Source organism: Carassius auratus, chromosome 49 (genome assembly GCF_003368295.1).
Source record: "Carassius auratus strain Wakin chromosome 49, ASM336829v1, whole genome shotgun sequence".
Taxonomy (NCBI): Eukaryota; Metazoa; Chordata; class Actinopteri; order Cypriniformes; family Cyprinidae; genus Carassius; species Carassius auratus.
The window spans coordinates 3,571,723-3,587,694 of NC_039291.1; the positions used below are offsets into that span (position 1 = coordinate 3,571,723).

The 15,972-nt window shown below is 36.0% G+C and overlaps 1 protein-coding gene across 2 annotated transcripts; it reads left to right on the top strand.

Annotated features, from left to right (window-relative positions):
* Positions 1–812: 812 nt before the first annotated feature.
* On the top strand, positions 813–14,234 carry LOC113066051 (coagulation factor XIII A chain-like). 2 transcript variants are annotated; one of them, XM_026237647.1, is made up of 15 exons: positions 813–946; positions 2,262–2,422; positions 3,338–3,523; positions 5,283–5,534; positions 5,637–5,755; positions 5,857–5,964; positions 10,627–10,804; positions 10,912–11,050; positions 11,132–11,235; positions 11,327–11,415; positions 11,537–11,690; positions 11,776–12,054; positions 12,141–12,301; positions 12,392–12,528; positions 13,317–14,234. In XM_026237647.1, the coding sequence occupies exons 2-15, from the start codon at positions 2,290–2,292 to the stop codon at positions 13,453–13,455; spliced, it is 2,178 nt and encodes a 725-aa protein (XP_026093432.1). In that variant the 5' UTR covers positions 813–946; positions 2,262–2,289; the 3' UTR covers positions 13,456–14,234. The 2 variants fall into 2 exon arrangements, with proteins under 2 accessions (XP_026093432.1, XP_026093431.1); XM_026237646.1 differs by lacking the exon at positions 813–946 and having other exon boundaries at positions 1,977–2,422.
* The last annotated feature ends 1,738 nt before the right edge of the window (positions 14,235–15,972 follow it).

A 15,972-nucleotide genomic window follows, 5' to 3' on the forward strand; every position in this document is an offset into this window, starting at 1 on the left:
AGTTATTATAATATTCAATTGAAATTTACCCAGATGTAGTTGTCTTTTTCTTTTATTTATTATTTTTTTTTCCCTGGTATTTCGGGTCTGACTTATGAGTCGCTGCTGCTCGAGTATTAGTTATGATATTACTGAGCCATTTTCTTTTCAGTTAAGTCAGATTGCACCCAAAGTCATTTTTAACATCCCTCTTTTACTCTCATATCACAGTTTTAGGCTCTGGTTGACAACATTTAGTAACAAAGCTGATATGTTGGATTTTTTGTATTTTGATTCTAGGCTGTTCTTGGCTTATATGCTGTTTTTATATTATCCACTTCTCTGAGAAGACATCATCATAAACATTTGATCTGAGGTATGATATTTCACCAGCATGAATTTTCATCTTGCCTATTGATTTTTTGTCAGAAAATAGTATTTATGTTCTTGAAGGCCACTCATTTATTGACTGAAACTGACAACCTCTTAAGAATTGTGTAAGTTAAAATGGCATTGGGAACTTTATGCTGTTATTTTTGCACAATAAAATGTTGAATTGTATGCCTCAAAAGTAAACCTTGTGAAATAAGGGACAGTTGTAAATATCATAGTCATAGTACCTCAGCCAATCAAATGAAGTGGTTAAATGGATAAACTGATGTCAATTTGATTCTTTTGACATGTAAACTAAAATATGGAAGTGACTTAGCATCATAACATTTGTCATCTATTGTTAGTGATGGTCTGAATATGCTGTTGTCATCGAGAATCAGAAGCAGGGTCACAGATGTGTGTGTCAGACTGACCTGATCTTGGGATCTTCTTGACTTTGGTGGCTGTGGTTCCTTGGAGGTGTTTGTCTCCAGTGGAAGAGGAAGTCCTGAGCGTATATTAATCAGCATGAGGCTCTTCATCAACACATCTGCCTGGAGCTTCTCAGCAGACAATCTACTCTTCTACAGACACCGTGAGTTCAACACTTTTCATGAATCTTTGTAAAAAGTTTCTGAGCTTTGGTTTTGGTCATTAATACATTGCTTTCGGTTTGGTCTAGGTTTTGACTGCTTTCTGCTTAATTCTCTCACATTGAAATTAAATCTTTAGATGCATTTACCAGATTTCTGCAGTGTAGATGTATTTGTATCTTCTCACATATGTGTGTGTGTGTGTGTGTTAACAATAAATTAAGAATGCATTCACATGATTTATTTTTGTTGTTGTTGCTGTTGTTGTTGTTGTCCCTCATTTTATTTCAATATTACTGATTTACTAAAACAATTTTTTTTGTATCATGTCATGTATGGGTCTCAGTAGTATTTTAAGTAGCACTTGGATGTTAAAATAGATCTTTTGTAATATATATATATATATATTTTTTTTTAATCAAATTTATCAGTGTTTTGCTTCACAACTACAGAACATCTTTTCATTTATTTTTTCTGCTCTTCTCTTCTTTTCTTTTCAGAGATTTTCATTCCCTCATGATTTGAAATTGTTAAGCAATGTAATTGCCATTAAGTAAATGTGTTACTGCATGTAACAAACAGGGGGAAACTGTTTTTTTTTTTTTTTTTTTTTTTTTTCTAAGAAATTAATTTAATTTAGCAAAAGTGCATTAAATTAATCAAAAGTGACAGTAGAAAAAATATAAATAATGAAACAGATTATTTATTTTTCAAATACATATTTATATTCATTCTAATGTCCACAGAACATATGAAGCAGAAATAATCTGCTTGATAATAATCAGAAATGTTTCTTGAGCGGCTAATCAGCATATTTTCATGATTTCTGAAGATCATGTGACACCAAAGACTGGAAGAACGATGCTGGAAATTAGATTTTAAAATATATTTACATAGTTATTCAAAATATTACTGTGTTTACTGTATTTTGTGATCAAACAAATGCAGCCTTGGTGAGCCACTTCTGAAATCATTAAAAAATCTTACAGACTCCAAACTTTAGAACAATGCTCTGAATAATTCTGTGATTGATGCTGCTTCTGCTTCTGATGCTGCATTGCTCAGTTGAGAATCATATTTCATCAGTGCTTTATGATTCTCACAGTTTCACTGAGAATTTGCCTTTCCTAAAATAATCCAACACCATTTTGCATCATATCAGAAAACAGAAAGAAATAGACAGAGTATTTTTCTTTAAACACACATGTACATCCATGCACCTGATGGACTATCTGTCCTGTCCTCTGCAGCTGCAGTGAATCTTCAGATGTATATGTCAGTTTTTAAAGTCTAATGTTAATATGATCTCTCTTCCAGGCAAACATCAAGACATCTTGTGTACATCATGTTTAGTGACTTCTCTACCCTTGAGCCCTCGGGACCCCAGCGTGGCCGTATGACCTTAGCCAAATCAAACTCACATGAGTCTAAAACACCTGAGTTTGAGCCTTTCAAAGGAGCCCAACCAAGAGCACCCAGTAAAGTTCTATTCATTCATACTCAACTGAAATATGTGCACATTAAACAAGTGCTTGAAATTAACACATTTATAGATTAAAGTTTTTTTTTTTTTTTTTTTTTTTTTTTTTTTTTTTTTTTTTTTTTTTACCATTTAATGGATAGTTATAACATAAGCTTTAAGTTAATATAAATTTATGTATGTTAGGCATAATATTGTCAATATTAACTTTTTTTCTGTTTCACATTTAAAGTATCATTTCATTTTCTTCCAGCATTTCTATATTTCTATAATAAATAAATCTAATGCCAGTTCAGAGTTCATTTGATTGGGAACAGCCCTATTATATATTATTATTATAATTGCATGTTTTAAATACATTTAAAAACTTGGAAAGCAGACACATACATTTATAAGTGTTGCCTTTATAAAGGGTTTTTAAAAATGCCCCTGGAAATAAATTGAATTTTCATCCCTAATGGACATTTTTTGTCACTGCTTATAGGTTTGGGATTTGTTTTTATCCTGGATTCACTGTATCCTGCAAAGTTTTCTTTTTTTTTATATTATATAAGGCCACTCTAATTATAAACATACATTTATGTATATTAAATATAACTATTTTAATAATAGTATTATTTAAATAATTAATTATTAATAGTAATATTTGCATTACATTGTATATAGTCCTATTAACAGTTTGTCATTGCTTAAGTCTTTACACAAACTATTATAGATTAAAGGTTATAGATGCTCATCCGTTATCATAAGCATGATTAGACGATAAGACAAGCCAAAGAAAGCCTTTAAATACTACTAGATGTCTTAATAAATATATTGTAATTGTTCTGAAACAGTTAGCCCGGACTCAGCAGCAATTATAAGGTTTATATTCTATAGATCATCTAAGTTCTTTTTGTCTTTTATTTTCCAGCAACACAAGCTCTCTCTGTACTGGGTGTTGATATGTATATGACAGACAACAAGAAAGCGCACAACACCAGCAAGTACAAGAACAGCAACCTCATTGTGCGCAGGAATCAAGAATTCATCATGATCATCAACTTTAACCGACCCTTGAATGACCAGCAGGACAATGTGCATTTGGAGTTCATGATTGGTGAGCAGATCTTTCAAACCATCAAATTTACATTTAATCATTTAGCAGACGCTTTTATCCGAAGCGACTTGTAGTCAAACAAAAAAAGTGATAGTCAAATGCAGTACACATATCATTTTTTTTTAAATATAATACATAAGAAATAGAATATATAGAGCTAGAGCCACTCATGGTATTATAAATTGTATTATAAATAAAAGAAAACAAGTGGATAGAATAGAATAGAGAGTGCATGTGTTAGACGGCAGAGATGTTTCTTAAGCTGTTCCTTGAAGATGCTGCTCGGATTGAGTTGGCACAAATGTCTGATAATTAACAGTTTATTTATCTTCTAACCCAATTTCAATCGTATGCTTTTAACAAATAATTAATTGATTAATTTAAGAAGCAAACCTAACCTCAACTGGGACATTATGAGAACATACAATTCCATACAAATCAGTCACCAATTTGCCAAATTGTAAAACAATTATAAAATTGACATTGACATAGTTTAATCTAATACTTTACAACACTGATCACTTCCATCAACATCAAAGAAAATTTCATGGCTGTTTTTAGGTCTACAGCACTCTATCTGTCTGGCATTAGAATCATTTGTCAATATAATCATATCTCAATCTTGTTTCACCATCTTTTACAAATACTTATTTCAACACTGATTTATAAGTATTTTGCAATCTTTCTTATACATTCAAAATCCAGAAAGCCTGATGTCTCAAGCACTGGAGAAATGTATGATACTATATAATACTATGATAATCAGCCTGCAAACACATTTTTTTTCTGCTGTAAAGTTGGCCATTTTGGAAAAGTCTATGGGGAATCTATAAGAGTGAATTCCTTTTGGGAGAATTAAACAATACATTTCATAGCTTCAGTTATTATAACAGGAGTTTTTGCATAACATGCACTAGACTAGATGTCATGGGCCGACATGTTACCCCAAAATAACTAAAAAAAAATGTTTTTATTTGTATTCTACAGAACCCCACACATGGCATGCAGAAAAAAAAAAAAGAATGGGTTAAATTGTGTTCACTATTTAATATTTCATTCCCTTGATTTGCTAAATTGTGCATGTTTTAGTACAGCGAGGGAATGGAATTAGTAAATCATGTGCACAGTTAATTAATGTTTTTTCTTGAATGGCATGTAGTACTGTATTAATTGACATTAATAATACATTTTGCATTATCAAGAGCAATAATCTACAATAAAGTTTTTTTTTGTCATTATTTTCCATTCATATTAGCTCCTGTTTCTAAATAGTTAGTTTTTATTTTGTTTAATTCAAGTTTATATATATATATATATATATATATATATATATATATATATATATATATATATATATATACATACATACATACATATGTACATATATATATATATATATATATATATATATATATATATATATATATATATATATATATATATATATATTACAGACAACACAGAAAACAATTATTAAGGTGGTGATTAAAATCACCCTTATGAATGTAAAAATATATATATATATATATATATATATATATAATTTTATTTATTTTTTATTTTTTTTATTAAATTCCCCTTAATGGAAAAGTTCATTTCTGAGCCTGTTTTGGACCACACTGACTTTCACTGTATGACCAAAACTCATTCTTGCTGCTTCAGACATACTCAGAAATATCATATTTAAAATAAAATGATGATATAATGTTAATTTATGGGTGTGCTGTCCTTCAATACTAGCATACATCTGTCCTCACAGGCGATGCACCTGATGAATACAAGGACACCTACATCATCGTGTCCATTGGAAAAGAGAATCGTGATGGAAACTGGAGTGGTCGCGTGATTGGCATGCAAGGCAATGAAGTGATGGTGGGCATAACAACTGACGCCAGCTGCATCATTGGCCGATTCCGCACCTTTGTAGCAGTAATCACTGATTTTGGAAGACAGCGCACTCCGAGGAACCCTGACACTGATTTCTATGTTCTGTTCAATCCTTGGGACCCTAGTAAGTACAAGTATACACTTGTGTAGCATAATGGCAACAAAATGTTATATTTTTAATGATGATAATGCATGATAATGCATATCTCAAATTGTTGCCACATAGAGGATGTGGTGTATATGGCCAAAGATACTGACAGACAGGAGTATGTGATGAATGATGTGGGGATCATCTACAATGGAGATTTCAACAACATAACCTCCCGTGCCTGGAACTTTGGGCAGGTTGGCAGTACTCTGGAGTTGAATTTTTACAAAGAAAACAAATGTTCTTCCTCTTATAGTACCTGATACCATCATTCAACATTTTATATGTTTTCCTGTAGTTTGAAAAGGGGGTTCTGGATGCCTGTCTTTTGGTTCTGGATGCTGGGAAAGTACCGCTGCTGTACCGTGGAAATGCCATCGAAGTAGTTCGGCAGGGATCCGCCCTGGTATGATTTAATATTTTTTTGAATGAATATCATTAGCATTCTTTTTTATCAACACTTGAACGTAGACAGGTTTCATGAAAAAAGCAACATTTTGAACAAAATTAAAGTTTTGTGAAAATAGATTGGATTCGGATCATTGATAAAAGAAGGAGTAGATCGATTCAAGAGGTATAAATGCCAAACCTGAAAACAATACTTGAGTAAAAGTACAGATACCTTACAGTGACACTGACTCAATTACAAGTCAGCAATTCCAATACAACTTGAGAAGTCTCAGATTATCAGATTTTTACAGTACTAAAGTGTTTTACTTATACTGAATGTAGGCTCAACAACTGCACTGGTCCTCAACCACCTAGAGAAATGCCAGTTAAAAACAAAAAGTAGCTGATCGCATTTATGAGTCAGCTACTTGCAAATGCACTCATATTCGCAGAAAGTAGACTTAATAACAAGCTTGGTGAGTAAGGGCAAAACGCACACAGTATAGTACCTTCAATGTCCTGTACATGGCAATACCACTCATTTTGTAGCAGAAGTAAACTGCTGCAAAAAAGTTTGGATTAGTCCATATTTAATTCAAACACTTTTCTTTATTTTCATGACTATGAAAATTATAGATTCACCCTGAAGGCATCAAAACTATGAATTAACACATTTTGGTCTTTACTGTATATATATATATATATATATATATATATATATATATATATATATATATATATATATATATATATATATATATATATATATATATATATATATATTCCTGCGATGCAAAGCTGAATTTTCAGCATCATTACTCAAGCCTTCAGTGTCACATGTAACATCCAGTCTATCACATAATCATTTAGAAATCATTCTAATATTCTGATTTATTATGAGTGTTGGAAACTGTTCTGCTGTCTAATATATTTGATTTATAAATGGTTAAATAGAACTGCATTTATTCCAACAACAAAAAAAAAAAAAAAAAATCTAATAATATATATTCTAATAATACATTTTCTTTACTGTCACTTTTTATCAATTTAACACATCCTTGCTGAATAAAAGTATTGATTTTATTTTAAAAAAGAAAGAAAAAAATTACTGACCCCAAATTACTGACCAGTAGTGTATATTGTTATTACAAAATATTAATATTTTAAAAACATAGCTTCTTTTTTTTTTCACTTTTTATTCATCAAATGATACTAAAAAAGTATCACGTTCTTAAAGGCAGGGTAGGTAAGACATTTATAAACAACTTTCTTCCAAATTTCTTTAAACTTTCTATATATATCAATGCATAATTAAAATGTAAGTACTCTGATAAAAAAAAAAAGAGTATAAAAATCGAGTGACTCTAGACTGTTTAATCTGTATTAAACACAGCTCATTATTTCCATTCGGGACGAAACATAGGATTGGCTTAGGCGACTGTCACTCTCTCGCAACCATGGCAACCACCCTTTTGCCACACATGACCTGCCCACTTGCGCACGCACGTTTGATTTGAGGAAATTTAAGAGGCACGGATCCTAGGAATACCAAAACAATGGCAGAGAAACAGCAAGCAAAATTCACAGTACCGGCCTATGCAGTTAGTGAAGGCAAACCAGGCAAAAAAAAGGAAGACAGTAACAGTACAAAAAGGCAATGAACAAAAAGTATTTGGATAAACAAAGAAATAAAACGCGAGTTAATATCGGCGTGGCTTTCCAGCGATGGCGAGAACTGAGGGAACTCAAGTGCTCCTTGCCCTGCACTTCGACCACCCCGTCCTCGGCGTCTACTTCCTCGGACCCTAGTTGCACGGCCTCTTGCACGACCTCCTCTGCTTCGCCCTCGACCCCGGACCTGTCCTCGAGCTGACGATGCGGTACTTGTCTCTGGAGTGCAGTCCTCATCAGAGTCAACAATGCTTTCATCATGAGCCCCTTTCACACTGCACGTCGGACCCGCAATATTCCCGTAACATTGCCTGGTCGCCTTCTGTGTGAAAGCAACCACGTCCCGGAATTGATTACCGAATCGAACCCGGGTCGGGGACCTAAGCCCCTTTCACACTGCCATTCCGGCAAATACAGGGGTAAAGTGTTCCTGTAATTGTTCCCTGGTTGCTAGATTTGGCACTTTCACACTGCCAGTGATGACCCGGTATATGTGCGTGCTTTCACACACAACCCTTGAAGATCCCTTAACGACACGTGACATCAGCGCATGACGTGTAATGTACGAGTCGACAACGCTAGGCACGTTATACTTTCACTGAAGCAAGCAAACGATCTCTGCGTCAGCGCGGAAAGTGAGGAACTAACTGATCTCTGCTTCATTACAGTTTGCACATATGTTTTCGGCGCGAATGTTGATCTTCCTTCAAAACAGCCGGAAAAAAAGTCGCGCGATAACGCGCGTCATCACTTCGATACGGAATTAGATCTGGCTTTTGTTCACACAGCGCTCGTTCCGGATCGATTACCGCAATGTTACTGTGTCCCCGACCCGGGTTCGATTCGGTAATCAATTCCGGGACGTGGTTGCTTTCACACAGAAGGCGACCAGGCAATGTTACGGGAATATTGCGGGTCCGATGTGCAGTGTGAAAGGGACTCTAGTAACATTGCGGTAATCGATCCGGAACGAGCGCTGTGTGAACAAAAGCCAGATCTAATTCCGTATCGAAGTGATGACGCGCGTTATCGCGCGACTCTTTTACCGGCTGTTTTGAAGGAAGATCAACATTCGCGACGAAAACATATGTGCAAACTGTAATGAAGCAGAGATCAGTTAGTTCCTCACTTTCCGCGCTGACGCCAAGATCGTTTGCTTGCTTCAGTTAAAGTATAACGTGCCAAGCGTTGTCGACTCGTACATTACATGTCACGCGCTGATGTCACGTGTCGTTACGGGATCTTCAAGGGTTGTGTGTGAAAGCACGCACATATACCGGGTCATCACTGGCAGTGTGAAAGTGCAAAATCTAGCGACCAGGGAACAATTACAGGAACACTTTACCCCTGTATTTGCCGGAATGGCAGTGTGAAAGGGGCTATGGAAACTCTTACATGCAGAACAACGTTATGAATCTTACACGAAATTCATCTTCATCACAGTGTAAATGATGATAATGGAAAAACGTGTATCATGCAACCTGTTTTTAGCTTGGCCTTATAGACAACTAGCTCGTTAGCTAATCAAAAAATATATATTTTAAACTTTACCAATATCAATATGCTAGCTTGATAGGGAGTACTAAAATACATCTTGTTTGTTTATCTTCATAATTATAAAGTTATTTTTATTACATGTGATTCTGACACGATGTCACTACATGCACTGTGCTCCTTCCTCTCCGCTCGTCTCAGGTAAATAATGCGTCTTCCAGCTCAGTGGTCGGAGTCGCGCATTCTTGTGTTTTGGGGCGTGGCTTTGGAAGGAGCCCAGAAGGGAGGGGGTGGAGTGAATGGAAATAATGAGCTGTCTTTAAAACAGTCGTGAGAGGTCTACAGACACTCGATTTTTATACTTTCTTTTTCAGAGTACATACATTTTAATTATGTATTGATATATAAATAAAGTTTAAACAAATATGGAAAAAAAGTTTTTTTATACATTTTTTTACCTACCCTGCCTTTAAAAAATATTAAGCAGCAGAACTGTTTCCAACTTTGATAATGAATCGTCATATTAGAATGATTTCTAAAGGATTATGTGATAATGATCCTAAAAATTCAGCTTTGCATCACAGAAATAAATGATAATTTCAAGTATAATAAATTTAAAAACAATTATTTTAAATTGTAATAATATATCACAATATTAAAAAAAATTCTGTATTTTTGATCAAATAAATGCACTGTAAAACCGAACAGTGAAATTAATCAAATTAAATTAGTTAATTGCACTCAAATAATAAGGAAAGTTCATTGGACTTAATTTAAATAAGTTCTGTTAACTCAAAAATTTGTTGTAGTGAGGTGAACTTAAAATGATTGTGTTTTCTAGTTCCCAGCATGCTTTGCATCAGAAAACAAGGAAAATAAATTTAGAAATTAAGTGTTATTTTGTGTGTTTTTACACAAGATTAACATAGAGGGACATAAGTTAATACATAAATGTTGTGTTATATTAGATTTTACAAAGGTTTATGTTATGTTGGATTTGTAGTGTTACCGTTGTGGTGAAGAGTAGAGCCTGTGGTTAGACTGAGGATGGACAGCAAAAGCCTAATTTTGAGTGTATTTCCTACATTATAGGAGTTGAAAAATAGATAAAATTATGAGTGAATTACTCCCTAATTATAAGTTCAGAAATATAATTATTTAAGATAACTCTGAGATAATTTAAGGCAACTGGAATTAAATTTTTTAAGTTTATGTAAACTTAAAACATTTAAAAACATCACTTAAATGTTTTTGTGTAATCTGTTACAAAATATTTTTTGAGTTCTGTGAACTTATCAGGGTTTACAGTGTGCAGGCTTGATGAGCAGAAGAAACTTCTTTCAAAAACATTAAAAATATAATGTTTCCAAACTTTTGGTTGGTCCTATATATATATATATATATATATATATATATATATATATATATATATATATATATACACACACACACACACACACACACACACACACACACACATATACATATAGGCTTTATGGTGGTATATTTTCAGATTAACTCTCAGGATGATGATGGTGTCCTGGTTGGCAACTGGAGTGGTGATTACTCCACAGGGACAGCACCCACTGCCTGGACCGGAAGCCCTGAGATCCTGCTCAAATATGCCAGAGACGGTTGTGTGCCTGTGTGCTTTGCACAGTGCTGGGTGTTTGCTGGTGTGCTGAACACGTGTGAGTATGGTGACGCTACATGCTTTATTGGTTCTGAAATTCAGGTTATTTAGCATCTTGCTAAAAAGACTGAGGCATAACCATGGCTCTATGATGATCTCACCCAGTCGTGCGATGTCTCGGGATCCCCGGACGAGTCATCTCCAATTACTGCTCTGCTCACGACAACACAGGCAACCTGAAGACTGACATTATACTGGATGAAGATGGGAGAGTGAACAGAAGCCGAACGAAAGATTCGGTCTGGTGAGACACACAAAGCATACACATTCTGACAGGTAATGATGGTCACATGTTGTTTAGTGACAATGACACTGTGCTTCACAGGAACTACCACAGCTGGAATGAGGTGTACATGAAGAGGCCTGATCTGCCTGAAAAGTTCTCTGGCTGGCAAGTGATCGACTGCACCCCTCAGGAGACTAGTGATGGTATCATGACTTCTGCCACATCATAAACGCACCATAGCAGTGCCTTTTTGACCCAAGTTTATATATATGTTATTTTGCATGTCCCATACAGGTCTTTATCGATGTGGCCCAACGTCCGTCAATGCCATCAAAGAGGGAGAGCTCAGCTATCCGTTTGATGCAAGGTTTGTCTTTGCGGAGGTAAGAAGCATGTCAATGCTCTTTGATGTTTACTTACCATCAGTCTTTAGCTTACAAGATCTTTAAATCACTGCTGCAACTTGCATTTAAACAATGGAAAAACTCTTTCTCCTATCTTAAGCTGAACAGTGATGTGGTCTACCATCAGTCTGATAAGTACGGAAACACAAAGATCGTCTTTGTGGACACCACGTATGTTGGAAAGCTCCTTATCACCAAACGTGTGAACAGTAATGCTTATGAGGACATCACTTCTGCCTATAAACATCCAGAAGGTAAGCTCCAAAAACACCTGGACATGACTGGTCATTCCCTAGGCAATCCCCTTCCCTGTCATCCTTCAACTCTTTCTGATTCCAGGCAGTGACAAGGATAAGCAGGCCATGCAGATGGCAGAGAATCGTGGTGTCCCTTCCAGGAATTACACGAAACCCCCAGAAGCAGGTGTGGACATCGAGCTCCAGGCTGGCACCATCAAAATTGGTGACAACTTCAAGCTGACGCTGAACATTAAGAACCAGACCAGCCAAACCTGCACCCTCAGCGCCATCATCACTGGCTGTGTGGTGTATTACACAGGGATAACCAGCTCCATCTTTAAGCTTGACAACAAAGCTGCAACTGTAGGTCCCTGGAAAAGTGAGTCTGCCTTTACAAGTTTGCTGTTGATTTTGGACACATGCATTTCAGATTGCTTTGCTTAATTTCTGAAAATCATTTCACAGCCTCCAGTGTGGTGATCGATGTCACAGCTTCAGAGTACATGCCTTACCGGGTGGAACAGTCCAACCTGCTCTTTGTGGTGTATGGAAGCATTGAGGAAACCGACAAGACCCTTTCGACAATGAGAATTGTCAGCCTCCTGCCTCCAGACCTCACTATTAAGGTATACATCTTCCATAACCAATCATAGGGGAACATGTGTGATACATTTGATCTTTTACATTAGTTGACAGTCATTATAACTCATCTACAGGTGACTGGAACACCCCGGTTCGGAAGAGATTTCATGGTCACCGTGTCATTCCAAAATCCCTTTGACTTCATCCTGAAAAACATTCAGCTCCGCCTAGAAAGCCCTGGTCTGATAACAACCAAAATGAAAACATACGAGTAAGATGGAATAACCTCTGTCATATTTATTTTCCATTTCCTTCCATTACCTATTCACAAAACATCGTAAAGCTTAAAGTAGCACATTCAGGAGAAACTCTTAAAAATAATGGGGTTGTCAGTTTTACTTTAGGACTCCTACATTTTGGATCTAAGAGTATTTCACAAAGAATTGTAGTGCTAAACCAGCTCCTTAATCTGTGTAAACTGGGGTAGTCAAGAGGACTCCTAAGTCACCAGACCAAATCAAACCATACTAAAATGTCTGTTAATTAATCTAATGAATATGTCCTTCTTTTCAAGCTGGTCAAGACGTCACAGCTGTTCTTGAGTCCAGTTTGGCTTTCTTTCATGTTTTATGTTACATCTTAGTATTAAATCAGCCATGGTTATTCTATTATGTTAATTAAAAGGCTGTTTACCTTGTTTAGAGTTACCTTGTTTAAACACTGGTTATGTATGTTTTGAAGCATGGCAGCTAGTTTAAGCTGGTCCATAGTTGGTCATGAGCTGGTTCAAGCTGGTCATGTGCTGATACTAAGCAACTAGCTTCTACTCAGGACTAACTTTAACCAGTTCATGAACATCTAAAGGACCAGCTTAAACTAGCTCAAACCGGCTGCCATGCCATCCATAAAACATATCTAATCAGCATAGGTATGCTGGATTTTTTCAACAGCCCCTAATCAGTTTGCTTTTAACTATTCAACACATCAAGTGAGGTGCTGACAATGGTGTATATATAATATTTTGTATGCATATACAACTCTATCCATTCTCATTTGCAGTCACATTGCCCCTGGTGGATCACTGCAGTATACAGAGATGATCACCCCTCAGCATCCCGGGAAGAAGATGCTGATAGCGTGCCTGGACTGCCCTACAGTGAGGCAGGTCACCAGTCAGCTGGAAATCTTTGTGCAGTAATGGTTAACTGATTGCCACGAGGGAACCAAGATGAATCAGAAGGGTTACAATTACCATTTTGTTGAATTGCTTTGCGTTCTTCACAAATTTTATCAAAATGCAAGCTAACGTTATTTTTTTTTCTTTACTAAACACCCACACCTTCCAACATTGGATTGTTAAAAATATGATGATTTTTGATTGGTAGAAAATTACTGATACCGGGGAATACAGCATTTTAAGCAAAAACTTGTAAACTCATTTAACTGTGCAAAATACACACAATCAAACATTAAATACATATCCAGCATGCACGGTCTCCCACAACCTGGAGTTCTGATATGTTCTGCTTAGCAAAGTGTGGATGCAAGAATGTCATAAATTGGGAGTGGGAGGAAGAGTGGAAAAAACTGGAGAACCCCATAATATCAGGAGTGTTGGCAGGTATGCACTTGATGCAGAATGTATTTGTGGGTGTGCAATATGTTCAATGTTCAGAGGAAAATAAGATCAACAATTACCGGAAACAGCAACCTGAGAAGTACATGTAAGTGTACTCATGCACACAAGTGTGCAAGCGACTGAAAGCTATGAAATACAATAAAGGTTTATTAAAATTTAAGAAGATAATATAAATGATTTTCTAAAATTGCACATGAAACACTGGTTTTGGTTGGGTACCTTAACATAACTGTATTAATTAGACTGTATTAATCAGAATATATTGCGTATTTTCTCCGCTACAATGCCACTGACTGTATTTTACTAACACAACAATAAACGTTCAGCACAAAAGCATATTTGATGGTTTTATTTGTTGTTTATACTGCAAATCTTCATTAAGACATCAACACCATCTGAAAAAAGTAAAAACATCTGGCTTGTAAGGGATTTGGACATCATGTCAAAGGGAAATATCATTCACAACCCATTTTATTTCTATAATCTAATGCATTTCCCAGTGAAATAGAAAGGTCTCCTGACCATGGAGTTGCTAGCACCATTTTCCAATGGAAAGAATTAAATTAAAGCGCAGGTGTTTTCTCTGTGCCAAGGCTCATTTAAAATGGACTGTGGCTAATTGGAAAAGTGTTCTGTGGTCAGACGAATCAAAATTTGAAGATCTTTTTGGAAAACTGGGACGCAACGTCATCCGGACTAAAGAGGACAAGGACAACCCAAGTTGTTATCAGCGCTCAGTTCAGAAGCATTTCTGATGGTATGGGGTTGCATGAGTGTGTGTGGCATGGACAGCTTACACATCTGGAAAGATGAGCACCATCAATGCTGAAAGGTATATCCAAGTTCTAGAACAACATATGCTCCCATCCAGACGTTGTCTCTTTTAGGGAAGACCTTGCATTTTCCAACATGACAATGCCAGACCACATACTGAATCAATTACAACATCATGGCTGTGTAGAAGAAGCATCCGGGTACTGAAATGACCAGCCTGCAGTCCAGATCTTTCACCCACAGAAAACATTTGGCACATCATAAAGAGGAAGATACGACAAAGAAGACCTAAGAAACTGAGCCTAAGACAAGAATGGGGCAACATTCCTATACCTAAACTTGAGCAACTTGTCTCCTCAGTCCCCAGACGTTTGCAGACTGTTATAAAAAGAAGAGGGGATGCCACACAGTGGTTAACATGGTCTTGTCCCAACTTTTTTGTGTTGATGCCATGACATTTTTAATCAATTAAATTTTCGCTTAAAATGATACATTTTCTCAGTTTAAACATTTGATATGTCACCTATGTTCTATTCTGAACAAAATATCGAAATCTGAAAATTCCACATCATTGCATTCTGTTTGCATTCGGGTTTGTAAATAAATAAGTTTAATCATTTAACCACTGAGAATAAGAATTTTGTTTGTTTGATTCTAATTATATAATAAAAAATAATAAATATATTAGAATAAAGTAAACATTCCCTTGTGTTAATTAATTATTTAGTGACTCAGTAATTATCATTAAAGCCAGACTTCTAGTATTAGTGACCTTTCATTTGGAGCAAAATAAACCAAAGTGACTTTGTGTCAGACATGTGTCACTTTTCTCACATCTGATTGGTCCAGTTTCAGTTTGAGATCTCTGACCCAGAATATAACCTGCCCTGGAGCAGGTTAGCCGTGGAGTGTAAGTTACTATGGCAATGAATGCAGCTAAAAGCCAAGCCACTTACGTGGTACCTAACCCAGGATTGGTGCAAACTTACCTGAAACTCACCTGGCTAGCCAGCTAATCTAGCTTCATGGTACAAGCCCCAGGGAACCACAAATCTTGCCCACAAGATTCACTTTCTTGTAGAGTTTAGCGCTAACCTTAATCAAACACATCTGAGCATGCTAATCAATGTCTTCAGGATCATTACAAAATCACAGGTACTGTAGGTGAGTTTGATCAGGGTTGGAGCTGAACTCTGCAGCACATTTGCACTCTAGGGCAAGATTTGAGGAACCCTGTGGTAGTCTATAGCCCCTTTCACACTGCACGTCAGACCCGGCATATTGCCGGAACATTTCCGGATC